The sequence below is a fragment of the Mesocricetus auratus genome, unplaced genomic scaffold (genome assembly GCF_017639785.1).
Source record: "Mesocricetus auratus isolate SY011 unplaced genomic scaffold, BCM_Maur_2.0 Super-Scaffold_100022, whole genome shotgun sequence".
NCBI lineage: Eukaryota > Metazoa > Chordata > Mammalia > Rodentia > Cricetidae > Mesocricetus > Mesocricetus auratus.
This window is the reverse complement of record NW_024429203.1, coordinates 23,309,665-23,331,475: the sequence shown is the minus strand read 5'-3', so window position 1 is coordinate 23,331,475 and position 21,811 is coordinate 23,309,665. Positions and strand designations below refer to the sequence as shown.

Sequence of the window (21,811 nt, the reverse complement as noted above, 5' to 3'; positions counted from 1 at the left end):
CTCCCCTGGTTCCAAGCCTAGTCCCAGCTCAGTGTTGATCTGAGTCAGGTTAATTGGTTCAGCCTGAAACGTCTCTGTGAAAGTCTGAAATCTTCGGTTTACAGATTCCCACTGGCAAGCTCACTCTCCTGGTTCCACCCTCCCTAGTAGTTCAGTTTATCAGGGGCAAGCACGGCCGTGGGGGTAGCTGTGGCAAAGCCGCCAGGAGCTAGACTGGCCCTCCTCCACCAGGTCCCTTCCTACTGGGTACAGTGCCCCTCCTTGTTCCAGTCTTAGTAAACAGAAGGGGCAGTGAGCCTAAGTTTGGGATAAATCCAGTGGGACAATCTAGTGGCCCCTCAGGTGCCACGAGGGTGCTCAATCCTGGCTCGGAGTCTTTGAAGTTTCTCCTTCCACCCACTTTACCTGCAGAAAGGTCCACTGGATCTGATTGAGACAGGCAAAGGACTGAAAGTGCAGACGGACAAACCTCACCTGGTGAGCCTGGGCAGCGGGAGACTCAGCACAGCCATCACCCTCCTGCCGCTGGAGGAAGGTAAGCCCAGCACTGCCCTCTGCATCATCAGATGCACTCCTGCCCCGGAGGCTGCACAGGTGGGGGCTTCTTCCTCGCCAGGCCATGCTTGCCTTGTCTCTGCCTCCGTGACTGTCTGCCCTCTTTGGCAGATAAACTGGCTCCATGGCTGGCACTAAAGGTCAGCTTAGAATCCAGGATGAGTGGAGGGAGAAAGCACATTGCTCTTCATAGTCTATGGGGGTCAAGAAGTGGACCACCACCCCGACCTCACTCCAGAGAGGTGCCTGGCAGGGGAGCCAACTAACGTGAACGGATGGGAACCAGGGGCAAATACCCTAAGAGGAAGCCCTGGCATGGATAGATGGGAACCAGGGGCAAATACCCTAAGAGGAAGCCCTGGCATGGATAGATGGGAACCAGGGGCAAATGCCCTAAGAGGAAGCCCTGGCATGGCTTTTGCCTGCCCTTCTCCCTTCCTGGCTGCACCTGTTGTCTGGGTGATACTGCATTCCCCACATTCTCCAAATGCCAGTCGCAGGGGCTCTACCAGGGAGGAATGGAGGGGAGAGGCCGCCCTGGAGAGAGAGAGAGGACAGGAGGGGGAAAGGGAGGTTTCTGGTAACAGAAGGACTAGAGAGAGGGGGGCATGTCTAAAAAGATAGGGGAGTAGGCAGGAGGAGGAAAAGGAAGCACAGGGAGGCAGTTAGGGGGGCAGAGGGAGGCTCCCTTTCTCTGCAGCAGGGTTTCGGAGTTCTGTGACCTCTCTCTGGATCATCCCACCCAGACAGAGTTTTTGGCTCAGGAGGAGTTCCTACCACCCGCTGGCTCCAGCGAGAACACGCTAGGGGTGGCCAGAACAGGGCAGAGGCTCAAATAGGCAGGAGATAGAAATAGATTTCCACAGTGCCCCCCCTGCACCTTCTGCTTGATGTCTTAGTCCAGAGGACCATTCTGACTCAGTTTACCTCCTGCCTGCAGGGAGGACGGTGATTGGTTCTGCAGCCAGGGATATCTCACTTCAGGGTCCAGGCCTGGCTCCTGAACACTGCTACGTTGAGAATCTGAGGGGCACTCTCACCCTGTACCCTTGTGGCAACCCTTGCACTATCGATGGGCTCCCCGTGCGGCAGCCTACCCGGCTCACTCAGGGTAAGGTCTGTTAATCTCCACACCAACAAGGGGGTCTCTGTTTCATAGCCTGTGCGTGTCAGGTAAGGGGGGAGCCTGCTGCAGCGGTTCCCCTGTTAGCCAGGTGACTGGCTGTACTCGGGTTCCGTGTCAGTGTCAGAACATCTTGAAACTCACCTACCCCCACCTCACCCCAGCATCCAGGCTTTCCTAAACCTTTTTTGTTTTTTTGTTTTTGTTTTTACGAGACAGGGTTTTGTTTTGTTTTTTTAAAACTCGGCCTTCACACACCACGTGGAAAGGAGAGGTTTTAATCCCTGCTGCCAGTGGGCCTGGGTATGGTGTGGCTTTTGTAGGGGAAGGAGAAGCATCGTAGTCATGAGAAAGGATGAGAGATGCTCTCTGATGCCAAGAGGGAGCTGTTTTGGGATGCCTTGGAGGACAAAATCTGAGCGGATGGGGCGAGGGCAGAATCTGATGGAAAAATCTGAGGATTTGCCTGTTCCTGCTGCACAGTAGCTTGGGGTCATGGATGTGGCTACCCTTTTGTTTCCTACGGCACCAAGCCTTAGGGAGGCCCTGGTGTGTAAAGTCCCCTAATTACCATGGTTACTAGACAGGTAAGGGCTGGCTACATGGTACTTTGAATAGACCATATATAATCACTGTGGAAATAAGCACTAAGCATTATTAGTTCATTTGTGAGTTTTTTGTTTGTTTGGTTTTTTTTTTTTCTCTCTCAAGACAGGGTTTCTCTGTAGCCCTGGATATTCTAGAACTCACTCTGTAGACCAGGCTGGTCTTGAACTCACAGAGATCCACCTGCCCCTGCCTCCTGAGTGTTGGGATTACCTGATCATTTGTGAACCTTTTTATTAAGGGATTGAGAAAAGAGGATCTGGCCAGGTGTGGTGGCACACAGCTTTAATCCCAGCACTCCAGAGGCAGAGGCAGGTGGCCCTCTGGGAGTCAAGTAAGGATGGAAACTTTGGGCTGGGCCTGGCTCTAAGCAGAAGCTCATTGGCGGGAAACCCCTTTGCATGGACAATCCTACTCACTCCACTGTCTCCCATGATGGGGGGGGGCTTAAGTGCCACTTCCTTCATCTCTGGCATAGGAATGAACCAGACCCCACTCATCCCTTCTGCTCCCGGGGTTTGACAGAGCATGGATAACATGTTTCAGGAAAGAGGCTCTACAGCAGCTGAGGGCATACTTGTCTTCCCTGGACTCGGAATGAGCTGGAACTTTGGCTGTGATGCTGCGATGTTCCTGGCAGTCTTGTTTGGGGTCAGGGAAAGCATCTGCTCCAGGATTCAGGGATATGTGAGACACAGAGCAGCAAAGGAAGAGATGGGGCAAATTCCGAGGCCTCCCACCCCCTATCTTGTGTCCCCCAATGCCATCATTTTCCCAGAATAGTGAGTGGAGTAGAAGCCTCAATGTTGGGTTCCATCTTCCCAGGGCATCATTTAACTCTTGAGAAGCGGGAGGGTCTGAGGCCACAATGGGATTCTTAAACATTTCCTGTGGCCCTAGTGACCCCACTTTCCTGAGCCAGAAACCCATCTTGCCAAGTATGCACCCTCCTACTCTCTTCTGACCCTAAACTCCCTTTGCCACCCCCAACCCAGCCTTCTTGTCTAGGCTCGCCCGTTTCTGAAGCTTGGCAGGGTAGGCGGAGGCACAAAGGAATGGGTGTTCTTCCTAGCCCCCCGCCTACCCTCCCCCTGGCTTCCAGGAGCTGAGGGTTTCCTTGTCTCATCTCTGGAGCAAGGCACCAGGCCCAGCCCTGCCTGGCCCCAGTCCGGACATTCTTGAGAGTGCGTTTCCTTGGATACTGGGTGGTGCGGGGGTGCATGTGCTCGCTGTGTGTCTGTAACTGGACTGTGTTTATGTATCTCCGGATATGTTTGTGTCTCTGGGCTTATGTATTTTGGTGTTTATTTGTGGCTTTCCTTGTGTTTACAGACCAGTGTCTTCAAATGGGTGGTAGGTGAACTCGGGACTGATGGCACCAAAATGTCTATGTGTGTATTTCTGTGTTGTATATGAGAACTCTGTGGCATGTCACATAGGGCTTGGAGTGCAGCTCAGTGGCAGAGCTCTTACCCAGCAGCACAGGATCCAGGTTTCAGCGTGCACATACATACGCAGGCACGCACGCACGCACGCATGTGCGTGCTTGCGCGCACGCACAGACACACACACATACTTTTTTTCCTAGCATATTGTCTACTCTGGCCCTGTGCGGGGGATCCTCTTTGAGAGGTAAAAGGATATCTTAGGAATAACAAGAAGCCTTCTTGGGTTGAGCCGGGCCTTAGAAGACACATCATTCTGGGCACTATGCCCAGCCATAGGCAACTTGGAATGACACGCTTCATGGCACTCAGAGATGGCTGTGACAGGCTCTTCTAGTCAGGAGTGTGCTTGGGCCAGGGGAGGGAGAGGAGGCCAGAAAACAGATGCCAACCTTTAGCCTAGAGAAGTGAACATGTGAGGGAGCCACCCCTGTACCCAGGCATCTTGGCACATTCCATGCTGCCCTCTTCTCTACAGAGCAAGGGGTGGAGCTGGGACAGGGACCAAGGAAATGAGGCGGTGGCAATCTCAGTCTGGGGTCTAGGCTTCTCCACCCTAGGACCACAGCACCAAACCACATAAAAGATTTGGGAGGGGACTAAGGAAGAGAGACTCCAGAGAGCCACACAGCTCAGCGCCTGGGCTGTCTAGACAGTAGGTCCCCCGTCAACTGCTACCACTGGCTGCCACTGTCTTAAGCATCCTTCACTTGTGAAGCCTCCCACTGGTGGGAAAGAGCTCCAGGATAGCCAGGGTTCCTGGGGTGCCAGCTGCTGTCCAGTAATCCAGGGCACCAGGCTCTCCCTTGCCCTCCGGTTATGTTATTCCTTCTGTGAACTATACAGGGAGCCTCCGAGCTTTTGGTTAGGACTGATAATGATCTTTACTAGTGAAACTCAAGGGAAGGAGAGCAGGAGTGAGGGCCGGGAGCTCTCAGCTTCCTTGTGTCTGTTTCTTGCACTGTTTCCCACTGGCAGCATCTCCCTGTCTGCCTGGGTCTGTCCAGCTGGCCGTCGCAGTTTCCAGACCTGTGACTCACTCTTCCTGGGGAGTCTTTGTTTTTTTTTTTTAACACCTCCCTTCATTTTGCATTTGACCCTATATGGTTCTTCCTTTTTTTTTTTTTTCTTCAGAAGGGAAATAAGTTTCCTGTGTACATATGAGTGTGTTTGTGTGTGTGTTTGCTTGTGGGCATGTATAGTATGTTAGTCAGTGAGTGGGTGAGGCGGTGACCTATTCAGCAAGAATAGGAAATTCTCATTATTTCTGTAAGGAAGCTGGCTTTTATTTTCAGAGTGTCCCCCCCCCAGGGGCTGATTTGAAAGGCTAGTTCTGCTCAAAGAAGAATATAACTAAGAGGGGGTTGGGGTCTGGGGACGTGAAAATGTGGCAATAACTGTGTGTGTTAGAGCGTGTATAATGTGGATGTTTGTTTGGCTCAGTGCGCGCCTGACTGGAGGGCTATCAGTGTGACTGGGCAGTGTTAGTGTGCATTGGAGGTGACAGTTGAAGCTTCCTGGACTGTTGAGCACACAGTGTGTCTGAAAGTGTGTGTGGGCTGTCTTGTGAGGGTCTGGTGTCCAGGGTCAGGTCCCTAGATTAAAAGCAACTCTCTGGGGCCCCAGCTAGGCGGTATGTCCCAGTCTGGTTCATAATGTTTGCTTCCTTGACCTCAGGGGCTCCAGATGGAAAGGGTCTTTAAGTTAAAAATATATGGAATTTTATGTGCATGGGTATTTTGCCACATGTGTGCATAGTACCCACAGAATGCCCAGAAGAGGGAAGTGGATCCCTTGGAATTAGAGTTACTAAAGTGCCATGTGGGTGCTGGGAATTGAACCCAGATCCTCTGGGAGAACAGCCTGTGATCCTCAACTCCAAGCCATCTTTCCAGTCCCAGAAAGGGTCTTTTTGTTGTTGTTGTTTCCTGTTTTTCGAAACAGGGTTTCTTTGTGTAGCCCTGGCTGTCCTGGAAGTAACTCTGTAGCCCAGGCTGGCCTCAGATTCACAGAGATCCTCCTGCCTCTACTTCCTGGGTGCTGGGATTAAAGGCGTGCCCTTCCAGACAGAAAGGGTCTTAATAGGGGTACAGCTCTTTGCTGCATCTCCAACAGCAGGTTGTGGCTAAGAAGGAGGAGGCTGCCGTGTGGGCCGGCTCCGCAGAAGAGCAGCGAAGCAGCCTGGGTCAATGGGGGTGAGCCCTGGTGGGTGGGGGCCAGAAGAAAAAGCAGCTAGGGTGGTGACAGGAGCTGACCGAGATCAGTGTTGCTTGCATTGCACAGAATACTGCCTTGGCCTGAGCACACAATCCAGGGTGACCTTGTCACAGTGTTGGACTGAGGGTCAGAGCTGATCCTAGTGATCCTAGCTGGACCCCGTGGGGGATTGCTACTCTTTTCTCCCTCATATACGGAGTCATAGAATGTCCTCTGATGTCACTGTAGCCATCCTCCTCATTCAGTGGATAAGGAATCCAAGGCCACCAGGACAGAAGTTGTGACTGCCCCAAGGTGACACTGGCCCCCAGGCTTCAGTCATAGGTTTCCTACTCTAAAGAGCGCCCGGTGAGACAGCGCCTAGTATCACTCCGATCTCTGGCTCTCCATCTCCTGGCTTCTGTTTACCTCTCACCTTAACGTACAGCGTCATCTTCCTGGGAACCTCTCCTGCCTGTCCCAGTATCCCTCCAGCCCCAAGCGCGGATTCTCCAGCCCGCCGCCTGGTGGCATCCTCCCTTCCACCCCGCCTTCTCCATCCAGATCCACACTCTTCTCCATCACTTCCTCTTCCCCTCCTCCTCGCCTTTGTCCCTCCCTCTCTGGCTCCCTTCCCCCGCCACTGGTGGCCGGCCCGCCCCTCCCCGGGCATTGGCGGCTGCTGGCTGCCTGGCTGCTTGTACCGCGCCTGGAGCCGGCGGCGCGGGAGGTCGGCCCGCCCCCTCAAAGGCCCAGGGCAGGCGGGCGACCTGCAGGGTCCCGGTTAGTGATAGCGAACGGTCTGGAGGTCCGGGTTCAGCGGTGAGTCCTCAGCCGGGTCAGCCACTGCCCCAGGCAACCGGGCGTAGACGCTCCGGCTGGGAGGGGCGTCCTGGGAATGGTGGGCGCAATGAGGGGATTGGGGTCCTCGCCCTTCTTTGGGAGCCTGAGACTGAGAATCTGATGTTATTTGTGCCCAGAATGTCTGTGAGTGGGGGTCCGAGTTATTGCGTGGTTGTGCATCTTCCCCACCACTGAACGGTCTGCTCCTTGGGACCCGCCTCCGGAGCCTGTTGAGGGGTCCTGTTTAGGTTGGGGGAGCCTGTGTTATGACTCAAAGGAGTCTCCGATGGGAAGAGCCACTGTCTTTCTCCCATCACCCAGCTTTCCTTTGGCCAGTCCATTCTATTTGTGTGGCCAGCCGGGCAGTGACTGTCGCTCCGAGTGGGCAGCATGTCTGCCCATATGGCCGTGAGCCTGTATGGTTTCTTAGTGTCTGTGTGTGAGTCTGCGTGGGGTGTTGCCCTTCTGCATCTCACAAATAGGATCCACCCTCTCCTTTGCCCAGTGTTTTCCCTCCAGATGTGCAGCTCCGCCACCCACCTGTACACAGCAGGACCCTGAGTCCTTCTAGGCAGGGACTTCGACTCTGGCTGGATGGCCAGGGTTTCCTGGGCTTCTGGAGAGAGCTAATCCTGGAGATGTGGGGTCTGAGTGAGCAGAGAGGGGGCTTCCTAACATAGACTGGCTGACCAGGTTAGTAGGTGCCAGAGTTGGAGCAATGCCTGGGGCCCCTGAGTACAAATAGTAAGTTAATTTGGGCCAGAGCTGCTCTGTTCTCTGTTCTGCCCACTCTATTAATACAGTGCCAGTGCCTGGCACCACTATTTATAGCCCAGAGCAGCATGGCCACACCCCCTGTGGGGGGAAGGGCAGGGTAGTGACTCCAGGCTGTGGTGCCAGGGTAGAGGGTCTCTAGCTACCCAAAGCCAAATTGGATGATTCTGGTCTTACCTGAATGGACTTCACCTCCCCTCCCGACCTGCTGCCCATTTTAGACGGTGTGGTCAGCCACAGCCCCCTGCCCCCCATCACTCTAGAGTTGAGTGAATCTGTCTAGACCCTTAAAATTCATCATTAATTAGACTGTTAAATATTTGGCTGGAAAGGGAGGGAGCGACTGGCTCTTTCTGAAACAGCTGTAGTTGTAATTAGGTGGATGGCTTGGGTGACTGTTATTTATCCCAGTTATGATTACTATGGGATTAGCTCCTCTGATTGGTGGCTTGGCAGTGAAGGCTTTCCCTATTCCCCCAACCACCCATCAGCCTTTAGAGCTGTTGGTGCCGTCTGCCTGGGAGGGCCTGTGGGTGTGCCAGAGCAGTGGGTGGCTTTGTCTGCTATGGTTTCCTGCTATGGGTGGGCTTCTTAGACTGTTAGCCCCTCAGGGTTCAGGGTCTCAGGGTCAGTCATCTCAGCTCAATAAGGGGTCCTGTCAAAATACTCAGTTGGCCTGGGAATGTCCCATGCCCTTGCAACCTTCCCTGAGATAAACTGCCTCAACGTCCTGGAATGTAGACTTCCCTGCCAGTGTTAGCCCAGACTGGCATGAAACACGGGGCACTGGGTAGCACCAGATTGGATAGCCAGGAGGTTGGGACTGGGAGTGTGGACAGATTGGAAGGCTAAGTAGTGGAGAGCCCTGGGGTTCTGGCTTCTTCCAGTATAGCATCTTCTACAGGAGCCTGGAAACACCTGGCATGGCCTGGAGGAGGAACCCTGCCAGCCAGGCTTAGGCGCCTGCGGGCACACCTGCTGCTGTGCACACTCCTGAGCCCCTGGCTACATTTTCTGGCTCCCACATACCCACCTCCTTCTATGCACTCGTTCTTCCTGGGCAGGACTGGGCTTGTGTCTCTTGCCTGGGAATGTGCTTGGCTCAAGCTGAGCCCAGTGGCGTAGAACTGGCTAGATTCTATGGGAAACCAAGAAACAGTCAGGGAATGCTTTGTCCAAGAAAGAGAAGAGCGCTCTCTCTCTCTCTCTCTAGGTGCTCAGAGAGGGTGGTAGCCCTCCTGAAGTCATGCCATAGGAAGGAAGGAATTAGAGTAAATTCTGGGCCCCACTAGGGCACCAGACTGATCTGTGGTGTTTCACTTGTCACCATATCTCTTAGTGTGTGCTTGTGTGTGTGTGTGTGCATGTGTGTGTGTGTGTGTGAGAGAGAGAGAGAGACCGAGACAGAGACCAGAGACACAGACAGACAAACAGACTCTGGGAGATGCTGCCTCTCAAACAAACGCGTTTACCTGTGGACCACAGATACACATTGGTGTTGGTTGTTTATTTTTTTTCTCTTTTGGATTTACTTATGTGTAGTGTTGTGTTTGCCTGTGTGTAAGGGTACCACATGTATGCCTGGTGCCCTCAGACATCAGAAGAAGGCATCACAGCCCTGGAAACTGAGTAACGGATGGTTTTGAGCCACCGTGTAGATGCTGGGAACGCCAGTCTTCTGCAAGAACGGCGAGTGCTCTTACACACTAGCCATCTTTCCAGCCCCGGCGCTCTTCCTTTCCCTTGAGGAACTCTTCCTATTTCTGGAGAATTTTCACGTATGCAGTCCTATTAACCCTGGGAGATCAGGTAGTAAGTATCAAGTGTTGTATTTTTATAACAGAACTAACTTGGAGGTAGGGTGTCATCACCTGAAGATTTTGTAGCTAGTGAAGAACTAGCTGGAGGACTCTGATTTTGGGAAATAGTCTGCCAGTGATCTTTCCTGCCCTGACTTTTGATGTGGAGCTCATCGCTGGGCTCCATTGCAGGGAGAGGCAGGTCAGATGTGCGTCGTATGGACACTGAGCACAGGCGGGGTTGGCTTTTGGGAGCTGAGGGTCAGCGTGCTAGTGTTGTGGCTGGGGTGGCTTCTAAGCGATTGATTTCTCTGCAGGCTGCATGTTGTGTCTGGGTCAGTCCACCTTCCTGCGCTTTAACCACCCAGCCGAAGCCAAGTGGATGAAGAGTATGATTCCAGCAGGGGGCCGGGCCCCAGGGCCCTCCTGCAACCCTGGCTCTGGTAAGCATTCAGCTGCGACAGGGGACTGGATAAGTGGCACCCCTTGGACATGTGTCCTTATCCATTCCAACCACCCTTGGAGTATCCGGGCAGGACAATACCAATGGTCTGGGCTTGCTGCCACCTGCCATGGACTGGTGGAGAATGCTAGGCCATAAGGTCACTGGAAAAGACCCAAGGCACTGCTACTTGGATCAGGCTGGGAAGTTATGTTCCTTGAGGGCATATACAAGGTTTTCTTAGCCTGGAGCCTTACTGCCTTGGAAGATGCCAGTCAGTGTTTGGGACCCTGGCCCTCTTGTGTTATCACCAGAGTGGGTCACTCAAGGGGACCTGACTATTATGATGAACCCTTAGTAGCCGCAGGGTCCCACCTGCTGCTGATCCTGTCCTGAGGCACTACTCAACCCTCAGGCCCATGCCATGCTGACCGATGACTCAGAGAGCAGCTGCATCTTGTGTGTGAATTATTGATCCCCAGAGGAGAATTGGTGATTGTTCTAGGAATCAACACAGGCCCCTCAGCCAGCTGCCTGGGGGTGGGGTGCAGATGGGGAAGCTAACAGTGGTGTGTGCCGCCCAAAGCTCTGCAATGGCGTTCAGATGGCTGTAGGACTGAGGAACCCATGCTGGTGCTGTGGCAGGTGAGCACGCGTGTCAAGTGCACTTGATGGGATGATTACTATCGACCTACGTAGTCTGGTGGCTTCAAGAAAGGCCAGTGGTCCCTGGGGACACATGGCGACCCCTCTGACCCCAGAGTCAGTTTTGCAAACCCTCTCCTACTTCATTCAGCACTGTGTCTTTCAGTCCCCTGGGGCCTCACTTTACCCCTCCCCAAGCCTGGTATTGCCACTCCCTTAGCTGTTTGCGTGCTGATTCTGAGGATTCTAAACTCCTGGTTGGTTGACAAGGGCTAGGGCCAGGCAAAAGCCAGCTCTTGCTGGTGTGGTTTAATGGAATAATTGGAGACACTATGCTGTACCTCAAGGCTCCTCAGCCAGGCTTCCAGGAACAAGCCATTAGCAATCCTTCTGTGTTGGATTGTCATGGCTTTCACTGCCGGCCTCTGACTCTTGTGAGAGGCTCTTGTGTCCCTTAGACTAAGAAGCCCTGGAACTTGTGGCCAGCCCCACAGTAGTTCTGCACTTCTTTTGCAGTGTGCCCACTTACTCTTCCTAAAAGAGAGGCACAGAAAGGTGGGGAACCAGGGCAAGGAGGACTGTACTGTTGGGGTGAGCTGGAACACCTGGGCCGAGAATAAGTACCTGTTATTGTTGCTGACTCTGTCCTGAGTCATTCAGTGTTAGAGCCAGAAGGTCCTGCCTAGCATCTCCCTTTATAGGAGGGGAACTCAGGGCACAAGAGTTTGGTTAAGGTTGCAGAACAGGTCAGTGGCAGAGTGGGCTGGTGCCAGAACTCAGCTCTTCTGGCCCACTGCCCTACGGTGAGTTTGTGTGGTACGTTCTTGCTTGTGCATGCGTGTAGCTCCCTAAAGCCAAAAGACCAGAGCTTGAGGCCTCTTTGTATTTCCCCTCAGCTGAATCAGAGAGCCTGGTGAATGGGAACCACGCGGCCCAGCCTGCAACCCGGGGACCTCCAGCCTGTGCCAGCCACAGTTCCCTGGTGAGCTCTATTGAGAAGGACCTGCAGGAAATCATGGACTCACTGGTGCTGGAGGAGCCTGGAGCTGCTGGCAAGAAGCCTGCAGCCACATCCCCACTGTCACCAATGGCTAATGGTGGGCGCTACCTGTTGTCCCCTCCAACCAGCCCCGGAGCCATGTCTGTGGGCTCTAGCTACGAGAACACCTCTCCAGCCTTCTCTCCACTTTCCTCGCCGGCCAGCAGTGGGAGCTGTGCCAGCCACTCGCCCAGCGGGCAGGAGCCGGGACCTTCTGTACCCCCGCTGGTGCCTGCCCGTTCCTCCAGCTACCATTTGGCTCTGCAACCCCCACAGTCTCGTCCAGGTGTAACCCGCTCCTCTGAGAGTCCCCGGCTGGGCAGAAAGGGGGGTCATGAGCGACCTCCCAGCCCTGGTCTCCGGGGTCTTCTGACTGACAGTCCCGCAGCCACAGTCTTGGCTGAAGCCCGCAGAACCACTGAGAGCCCCCGACTGGGTGGGCAGCTGCCTGTGGTGGCTATCAGCCTGAGTGAATATCCACCTTCTGGTGCCCGAAGCCAACCCACCAGTATTCCTGGCAGCCCCAAGTTCCAGTCTCCAGTCCCTGCTCCCCGCAACAAGATCGGCACACTCCAGGACCGCCCTCCCAGTCCTTTCCGTGAGCCTCCAGGCACGGAGCGGGTGTTACCGACCAGCCCCTCCCGACAACTGGTGGGCCGAACATTTTCAGATGGGTCAGCAGCTCGTACCCTCCAGCCTCCTGAGAGTCCTCGCTTGGGCAGACGAGGCCTGGACAGTATGCGAGAACTGCCTCCCTTGAGCCCATCTCTGTCTCGAAGGGCTCTGTCCCCGCTGCCAGCCCGGACTACCCCAGATACCAAGCTAAGCAGGGAAGTGGCTGAGAGCCCCCGGCCACGGCGCTGGGCAGCCCACGGGACTTCGCCGGAGGACTTCTCCCTGACTCTGGGAGCACGGGGCCGCAGGACTCGGAGTCCCTCGCCTACGCTCGGGGAGTCTCTGGCACCTCGCAAAGGCAGCTTCAGTGGCAGACTGAGCCCAGCCTATAGTCTGGGTTCCCTTACGGGGGCTTCACCTCGTCAGAGTCCCCATGCTCAGAGGAAGCTTTCTAGTGGGGATTTGCGGGTGCCCCTCCCAAGGGAGAGGAAAAATAGCATCACTGAGATCAGTGACAATGAGGATGATCTCTTGGAGTACCACCGAAGACAGCGCCAAGAGCGGCTCCGGGAACAGGAGATGGAGAGGCTGGTGAGCGGATGCCAGGGAGGCTGCCGCTGCCCAGGACCGTGCATCTGCCAGGGTGTGGGCAGGCCAGCTGGCAGAGTAGGAGAGGCCATGTACAGGGCCTGGGCTTCTTCAGGATGAACCATTGGGATAAGTGACCAGTATCTTGTGTTCCTGGTGCTGTGAGGAGGAACCTTCTTTGACTCCTCAAAGCCTTTTCACATTTTGCACCTGTGTGTGTGTGTGTGTGTGTGTGTGTGCTCGCGCGCGTGCATGCGTGCACATACATGTGCAGGGGTGTGTCTGTGTGTAAGCTAGGGGTTAGTGTCTTCCTCAGTTGCTCTTCAGGCAGAACTCTGTGAGCTCGAGGCCAGCCTGGTCTACATGTTCCAGGACAGCCAGGTATACACCAAGAAACCCTGCCTTGAATAAAGAAAAACAAGTTTCAAGGCTGAGGCCCATAGAGGAATATTGATTTGGCTTTTTGTTTTTATAGTGCCAGTATTGAACCTGGGACCTTGTCATGTTAGGGCAGCTCTCTCTCTGCCACGGAGCCATGTCCCCAGAATTTTCTTTCCCACTATTCCCTCTTTTTTTCTTTTTTTGGTTTTGTGAGGCAGGGTCTCTCTGTATAACCCTGTGTGACTGCAAGCTTGCCAAGTGGTCCAGGTTGGGCTGGGATTCACGCTCTCTCTACTGCCTTTTGAGTGCTGAGGTTACACGCGTGCCTGACTATGCCTGATCGTGTGTGTGGTTGTGGGGCCTCCTCTTTGTTTTTCAAGACAGGGTTTCTCTGTGTAGCCCTGACTGTCCTGGAACTTGCTCTGTGGACCAGGCTGGCCTCAAACTCAGAGATCCACCTGCCTCTGTGTCTGGAGTGCTGGGATTAAAAGGCCTGTGTCATCACTGCCGGCTGTGTTTATCTCCAGATCCCCTTGTCTCTGCCTTCTTTAGCAAATCCTAGCTGCCTGCACCACCAGAACTGGCGGCTTCCTATTTTAAAGCGTGTATCTATTACCAGTATGTGTGCATGTGTGTGCTGATGGAGGGCGGAGGCCAGGACAGCTTCTGTGGAGACATTCTTTCCTTGGTCATCAGGCTTGCACAGCTGAGCGCCTTTACCTGAGGCTTGGTCTTTAAGAAACCCCCCCCACCCCCCCACCCCCCCACCCCCGTTTCTTGCTTCTCTTTGGCCTCTACGACTGGGTGTGAACCACTGACTCTGGCCCAGGTGGGTCCTCTAAGACTATGATACTAAGGAAGAGGGGAAAACAGGGTGGGCAGCCCCTGACCTGCCTCCGTGGTTGTGTGATTGTATGTGTCTGCGAGTATAAATGTGGTGCTGTTTCGTCTGGGTGTGGTTCTGGGCAGCTGTCCTACAGATGGCATCTGAGTTGGGAGGGGGCTGGGATTCCCCCCAAATAGCATAGGGAGCTCCAGGGGCATTGGCTGCTGTGTACATGCCCAAAGCCCACAGACAAGAACATGGATTCTCCCTTCTTTCTCTTGAGAGAAGAATCCCAGGATGTGGGGGGACACGGGTACCCTGTAATTGGTTTGAGGAGGACATTTGTCTGAGGAATCTGGGAAAAGGCTGGTCATTTTGGGGTGACAGTGTGGGGCAGTGTACTTGTGGGCGACAGGACAGTCTTCCTGTGTGACATTGTATTACTCTTGTGCTGTGGCTACCCTGGATCTTCATCCTGAGGGACGATGAGCCTGGCACATCAGTGTGGGGCCCAACCTCCCCACCCCCACCCCACACACAGGTACACACCTCACCACCAGCCCCGACCTGCCCCACCTGCCACTTTAAGTCAGAGGCTGCCCGCCCGCCCCACCCGCACCCTGCCCCTCCTACCTTAGCCAGGTTGCTTATCTGGGTCCTAGGGCGGGGGTGAGGCATTGGCCCAACCTCCTGGGTGCTGAGGCTCGGTTCCTGGGTTTTTTGCCACAGAACTGGGCAAGCAGCAGGAAGGAAACTGGGTGAGTGTTGTGCAATGGGAAGCTGAGGCCCAAATGTAGGTGGTGAGAGAGATTTGATGTCAGAGCCCCCAGAAACCCTGTCAAGATATGGGCTTGAAGGTCAGGGCTGCGGTGTTACATGTCAGTGGATGAGTAGGACAGAGACCAGGAACATGGCTTCCCTTGTTCCCTCGCCTCCTAGACACCTGAGGTGACCATTTCTGCGTCAGGATTTAGAGTGAGAATTGATTGACAGGTCACAGAGTACTTGCTCGCACCTGGCTAGCTTACGTTGCTGGTAAGGAGCAGAGGGTCCGCTGCCTGAGTGACTTGGAGCTGAGGCGGGACGGGGACCAAAGGCAGTGTCCAGTCTGCCTTTCCTCTCTGTGTCTGGACTGTCAGGTCCTGTCGCCTGTGGTCTGCTTTCCGGCAGGCGCCCACCCAGCTATGTGTATGCTATGTTTATCTGTGTGCGTGCGTGCCGGGGCTGGTATCTTCATGTGTAGCTGCCTGTTAATGCGGGTGTACCTCCCAGGACACATGGAGTGTGTGTGTGTGTGTGTGTGTGTGTGTGTGTGTGTACCTCCCAGGGCACATGGAGTGTGTGTGTGTGTGTGTGTGTGTGTGTACCTCCCAGGGCACATGGAGTGTGTGTGTGTGTGTGCCTGTGTGTGTGCCTGTGTGTGTGTGCCTGTGTGTGTGTGTGTGTGTGTGTGTGTGTGTGTACCTCCCAGGGCACATGGAGTGTGTGTGTATGTCTGTGTGTGTGTGCCTGTGTGTGTGTCTGTGTGTGTGCCTGTGTGTGTCTGTGTGTGTGTGTGTGTGTACCTCCCAGGGCACATGGAGTGTGTGTGTGTGTCTGTGTGTGTCTGTGTGTGTGCCTGTGTGTGTGTGTCTGTATGTCTCTGTGTGTGTGTGTGTGTGTGTGTGTCTGTATGTCTCTGTGTGTGTGTGTGTGTGTGTGTGTAGCAGAACCATTGCATCAGGGTGCCCTGTCCTCTGTATTCATGTGCTGTGTCAGCATGCGCACCCGGGTGGCTCTGTCTCAGTATGGTCTTTAGGCTGCTCACCCCGGGTTCCCGTGAGGAGCGTTTGGATGTGTCCTTGGGTAACTCTGAAGAAGCTTCATCCTAGGGTAGAGTAAAAAGGAAAAGTAAACAGGATGATGACAGGAGGAGCCAGCCACATGGACAGTTGGCATACTGCCTTATTCTCTTACCCACTTTTGAAGGACCCTCTTTCCTTAACGCCTCCCACAGATTGTTTTTTAATTTAATTAATTATTATTTCAGGGGGAGGGGTTTTCTAAGATAGGGTCTCTCTGTGTAGCCCTGGCTGTCCTGGAACTCACTCTGTAGACCAGGCTGTCCTCAAACTCACAGAGATCTGCTTGACTCTGCCTCCAGAGTGCTGGGATTAATGTTGTGCTGGGCCCAGAATCCCTAGTGTTCAGCACACCTGGCTCAGGTCTCACTAGGCCTCAGACTTCTGCTCCTCATGCTCTGCCCTCTCCATTGTCCCCAGGAACGCCAACGCCTGGAGACCATCCTGAACCTGTGTGCTGAGTACAGCCGAGCAGACGGGGGACCTGAGGCTGGAGAGCTGCCCAGTATTGGAGAAGCCACTGCAGCGCTGGCATTAGCAGGCAGGAGGCCCGCAAGAGGCTTGACAGGAGCCACAGTGGTCTCTGGAAGGAGCGCTGAGGAGTCTGGAGGTGCCTCCCAGCGCCTGTGGGAGAGCATGGAGCGCTCAGATGAAGAAAATCTCAAAGAAGAGTGCAGCAGCACGGAGAGCACCCAGCAGGAGGTAGGGCGGAGCTAGGGGCGGGGCCCGGGGCTGATGGGTGAGTGCTAGGACCCAGTGAGGAGAGGGGTAGTGAAAAAGTATCAAGGTTTGGATGAGACTAGAGGTGAAGAGCTGTGGAAGCAAGGAGGAAAAGGGAGGTGACCGTGACTTTCCCAAGCTATAAATGTGCTTTATGACCTGTTTTTCTTTGGGGCCCCACCCAACTCTGGCACTCTGGTAAATCTTTTCCCTGTAGCTGGGCTCACTGGCTGGGAGGAAAATAGTCTCCTGTTTTAGTCTAGTTACCCTTTTAAGCAGTTTGAGGAATGTGTGATCAGCCCTCTTAGTTTGATCCTGGAAGGTTCTAGACTGCCTCCATGGGCGCTCTCCTTCCCTCCAGCATGAAGATCCTCCTAGCACAAAGCTGCAGGGAGAGGTGCTGGCCGTGGAAGAGGAGCGGGCTCAGGCGCTGGGGCGTGTAGAGCGGCTGAAGGTCCGTGTAAAGGAGCTGGAGCAGCAGCTGCAGGAGGCAGCCCGAGAGGTGAGCCGCCTGGGAGGCGTGCACCCTGGAGTGGGGCCCCACCCTGAGTTCCCTGCCTTGATGAGGACCCTGGTGTCTCTGTCTAGGCTGAAATGGAGAGGGCCCTGCTGCAGGGCGAGAGGGAGGCAGAGCGGACATTGCTGCAGAAAGAACAAAGAGCAGTGGACCAGCTACAGGAGAAGTTGGTGGCCTTGGAGACAGGCATCCAGAAGGAGAGGGACAAGGTAACACACACTTGACTACCAGTGGCCCAGAAGAGAAGGAGAAATGCCTTCCCTAGGGTGGTACATCCCTCGACATCCATCCTGCACACCGCATGGTCTCTGTAACCCTCCAGGGATGGGGACCTTGTTCTCTGTGGAAGGTACAAGCTTGGATGGTACTGCCAGGGGCTGGGCTGGTGTTTGGGGTCTCATTCATCTGGATCTCTGTGCTACCTCTGGTTGCCTGGGTGCCTGCCATTCTGGAGCCTGCATGGGCCTTCTGGGAAGTGCCAGAGCCCTCTCTTGGGCAGTGAGCACAGCCTGAAGGACTGGTGCTGATGGGACCCCCCATGAGGAGAAGCCCTCCCTCAAGCATGCCTCAGGTGCTCAGGATGTGGTCTTTGGGAGATGGCCCACAGGCCTCTGTTTCCTGTCTTCAGGACCTGGAATCTCCCATCCCAGATGGTCCCAGCTCCTGCCCCTGCCCCTTTCAGATTTCCTGCCAGTCTTCAGGGGCTTCTCCGGCCCACAGGGGTTGTGCCAGCCATGTCCAAGATGCCCAACAGCGTGCCAAAGGCTCTGACGTGGAGAGGGCTCATCTCTTTCTGGATTTGACAGTATTTTTCCAAGAAGTTTTAATTTTCCTTCAGGATTACTTTTGAGAGTTGTCTTTCTCTTTTTCTCAATTTTGAGAATCTTAGAAAATTCATTGCCCCCCTCCTTTTTTTTAATGGAGCTTTGACTCTGGCCCCCAAAACCACACTCCCAGATTCTGTGCCAAATTAACCCTATGCTTGCCGACCAGCCTGCACTAACGCCCTCTCTAATCACTGTCCTGGGCTCTCCGCATGCCCCTAACTGCCAGGCCACCCAGGCAGGGCTGAGTCGTGCCAGCTTTACTAACTCCGTGGGTGCCTTTGTGCCCCTGGCCTCTCCCCTCCCTTGTTGCCTCCTTCTTTTCTTGGTGTGGGACCCCATGATCAGAAAGGAACTGGCAGGAAGGCACAGCTAACTTTTGCTCAGTGGATCACTGGCAGGAGGGGTACAAGGATGTGGGTGTGTTGGGGGAAGGCGTGCATGGCCAGAGAGGGGCTCTGCCCAGACAGCACCTCCAGAATGCTGAAGGGTGGGGGTTGGAGGTGAGCTGTTTGTCCCTCCTGCCTAGTCTTGGAAGGCTTGGACAGGGCCTCTCTGCCCACTGAGTGGCTACTCACTGTTGCTGAATTCGGATGGTCCCTTCCCTCCCTTTATTCCTGGAGGCCACTGAGAACACAGGCATTGTGTCTGGACCTCACCTGGCTTGAGCAAGGCCTTCCCTCTGGGTAGGTGAGCTGGGCAGGTGCAGCATGGGATATGTTCCTTAGGGTAAGGCATCCCACCAGCAACCTGGCTAGCCTCACTCAACTGAGATTGCTCAGAGGCCTGGACTTCAGCTTCCCTCTGGTCCAGGTGTTTGAGGTGGTGATGGTGATGGTGGTGAGAAGGTTCTCTTGACTTTCCCTCCGGGCTTCCAGCCCATGGCCCCACTCTGGCTTTGGAATCAGTAATCACAGTTTCTCCTCTGCCTGTCCTTGGGAGGGGTGACTCACCAACTCCTCCCCTAGTCCCCCTTTCCGCCCTCAGAGGTGTCATCTCGCCCCAGACAGAGCCATCCACCTCCTCCCTGTATCCACTCCTGGGGCTCCTATTACCATGGCAACGGGCCGAACTAATTGCAACCCTCATCCCTACTGAAGTTCAGCCTGCTTTGCTGGCACTCCACCTCCACGCTGGGCAGGAGGGGCGGGAGGCCGTGGGGGGTTGGGCTGGGGTCCCCTTGCTGCACCGCTGTAGCTCTAATATCTTCAGCTCTTCGTTTACTCTCAACTCCTGGATTTAACCCTTCCTATCACTCACATTTTCCCAGGGTTAAATTTTGGTCTCGGGACAGTGGGAGAGCTCGAGGCTCAGTTCTTGCCATGATGCATCAGCTTTGACTTTGGTTTGGAGAGGAAACAGACGGTCCTGTCTTAGGACCTACCTAAACATTCCTAAAGGGACTAACATTTCCACCCTGCCCCCACACCTCTGCCTTTTGTTGCACCGTCCGGTCTGAGTCCCGTCTTACACCTCTGCTCCTTGCCTCTCGCCCCTCCCACGTGCCCTCCTTCCTCTCCTGCTCGCGCTCTTCTGTCTCGGTGCTTGCCCCCCCCCACTCCCGGTGTCCCCCTGCGCCCGCCCCTGCCCCCCGCGCCGGGCCGGAGTTGAGGAGTGTGTGTTCTCTCTCCCCTGTGCCCCGCCTCCCTCCCCTCCCGCCGACCAGGAGAGGGCGGAGCTGGCCGCGGGACGGAGGCACCTGGAGGCCCGCCAGGCGCTCTACGCCGAGCTCCAGACGCAGCTCGATAACTGCCCCGAGTCAGTGCGGGAACAGTTACAGGAACAGCTGAGAAGGGTCAGTTCCACCAGCCCCCTCTCCCCCGGCCCCCGTGGGCCACCACCCAGACCGAAGACACGAGAGCGGTGGGACGGGACCACCTGGCCCCGGCAGTACCTGCCAGACACCAGGGTCGGTGCAGTGGCTTGGAAGGGGACCGGCAAGGCTGGGTGGGAATCAGCGCTCCAGACCGCGATGTCCACGAAAAGGGCTCAGCCAACCGAGCAGAGGGAGTTGGGCGGTGGGGCCGGTTCCTTCCCCAGTTTCCCCGGGTCCAGCCCCCGTAACTCATGGCTCTGTGGCCTGGCCTTCCTGGCCCAGAGTGGCTTTGAGAGCACCCCTCACCCAACCCCGGATGTCACTGTCGTTGAAGGAGGCAGACGCTCTGGAGACTGAGACAAAGCTCTTTGAGGACCTGGAGTTCCAGCAGCTGGAGCGGGAGAGTCGCGTGGAGGAGGAGCGGGAGCTGGCCGGCCAGGGGCTGCTACGAAGCAAGGCTGAGCTACTGCGCAGCGTGACCAAGAGGAAGGTGTGCACTGTTCGCTTCGGCACAGCCCTGGTGACCAGGGCTTGAGTCCGTCTGTAACTTTGTGAAAGTTAACGGCGCAAAAGACACCTTTTTGTGTCTCCATTTCCTAGTGATTATCAGTAAAAATAAGTACTGTAGGGCTGGTGTGAAATTAGTATGCAAAGGCAGAATAGAGTATGATGGTGAACAGGGCTCAGCTAGTATAACTAGTAGTAGTCCACCGTAGCTCTCCACAATTTCTGAAGGGAAAGTGGGATTGGCTCACCTGGGGAGCCGGCAATGGCTTGGCCAGGAAAAGAGAGATGGAGCTGGAGGAGGAGCCTGGCTGAGGTGCCTGGCTACTATCCTTGAATGTCATCTTACAGTGTTTCCCATTGAGCCCAGGGCCTTCTGTATGCTGAGGACATATTCCGCCATCCAGCTATACCTCCATCCGGCAGCTGTTGGAAGTGCTGGGATGCACACGGAGACCTCAGAGCAGGATACGAGCCTATCTGCTTGACAGTAGGAACAATGTCCAGCTCAGGCATGACCAAATGCAAAGTGAGAAGATGGACCATTGTCCCTGGTCAACTCTGACTTACGAAAGCCATGGTCCTATACTGGTCTTGGCCACACCAATCATAGACAGTGGCAGAAGGATGGGACATGTTCAGAAGAATCAGAGAGGGTCAGGGAGGATGGCCTAGGTGATCCAAGTCTATGATACCCATGCCAAAGGCCTACAGTGATCCTGTGCACTTTCCTGCCTAGACTGAGTATGAAAGGGGAGGATAGTGAGTCTAGGGAGTGGGGTTCAGATGTGGTAAGATGGGGGCTTGTCAGCCAGCTCAGGTTTGGTGGTAGGAGGGGAACCACTGGATGTCATAGGCCCGGATCCCTTGGTCCCCTCCCCAAACTGTTCTGCCTTTAAAATGTGCCTACTAAGGGGACTGGAGAGATTGCTCGGTATTTGAGAGCACTGGCTGCTTTTCCAGAGGACCCGCATTTGCCTCCTGCCACCTCTAACCCCAGTTCCAGGGGATGCAACACTTTTTCTGACATTCCCCAGCTCCCGTACATACACGGTACACAGACATACACTCAGGCACACATAAGTATTTTTTTTTAAAGATTTATTTATTACAAACACAACACCCTGCCCCCATGTATGTCTGCACACCAGAAGAGGGCGCCAGATCTCACTACAGATGGTTGTGAGCCACCATGTGGTTGCTGGGAATTGAATTCATGACTTCTGGAAGAGCAGTCAGTGCTCTTAACCTCTGAGCCATCTCTCCAGCCCCCATAAGTATATTTTTAAATGTACCTATTGTCCTGATAAGAGATATAGGAAAAGAAGAAAATTAATGTTTCCCAAGCTCATGTGGCAGACGCCCTGCTAGAACCTTCCCCCTTGTGTTTTCTCCTGCTGTTCTTAGGGTGTCTCATAAGGTGGGCACTTGGCCTCATTTTATAGATGAGGAAGTAAGACTCAGAAGCTGCGGTTTGCACAGAGCCTTCCAGTGTGTAAGTTTCAGAGTCAAGAGTGGAAACCTAAGCCCGCTATTCTTCAGGGCCCAAGGCATCTCTGCTGTGCTGCATGTGATCTGGGTTGGCACTTCTTAACTGTTTCCCTCTTCACTTGGCGGAAATGCAGCCGGAGGCTTATAGATCAGTCAGCTGGTCCTAGCTGGCCCTGTTCTTTGGAGTTCTGGAGAGAACCATCTCAGCCCTTAACACCAGT

The 21,811-nt window shown here is 54.7% G+C and overlaps 1 protein-coding gene across 12 annotated transcripts in view; it reads left to right on the top strand.

The window, feature by feature from the left end:
* Phldb1 (pleckstrin homology like domain family B member 1) overlaps nucleotides 1-21,811 on the top strand; it is a 47,654-nt gene that overhangs the window by 6,282 nt on the left and 19,561 nt on the right. For 7 of the 12 annotated variants that reach the window (XM_040730147.1, XM_040730146.1, XM_040730150.1 and 4 more), the window contains exons 3-11: nucleotides 412-535; nucleotides 1,496-1,666; nucleotides 9,659-9,784; nucleotides 11,325-12,673; nucleotides 16,139-16,420; nucleotides 16,800-16,940; nucleotides 17,027-17,164; nucleotides 19,446-19,574; nucleotides 19,930-20,085. In XM_040730147.1, coding sequence (XP_040586081.1) covers nucleotides 412-535; nucleotides 1,496-1,666; nucleotides 9,659-9,784; nucleotides 11,325-12,673; nucleotides 16,139-16,420; nucleotides 16,800-16,940; nucleotides 17,027-17,164; nucleotides 19,446-19,574; nucleotides 19,930-20,085 — 2,616 coding nt within the window. Of the gene's footprint in view, nucleotides 1-411; nucleotides 536-1,495; nucleotides 1,667-6,586; nucleotides 6,748-9,658; nucleotides 9,785-10,300; nucleotides 10,429-11,324; nucleotides 12,674-16,138; nucleotides 16,421-16,799; nucleotides 16,941-17,026; nucleotides 17,165-19,445; nucleotides 19,575-19,929; nucleotides 20,086-21,811 lie in introns of those variants that run through there. The other 5 variants (XM_040730157.1, XM_040730155.1, XM_040730154.1 and 2 more) reach the window with 3 other exon arrangements.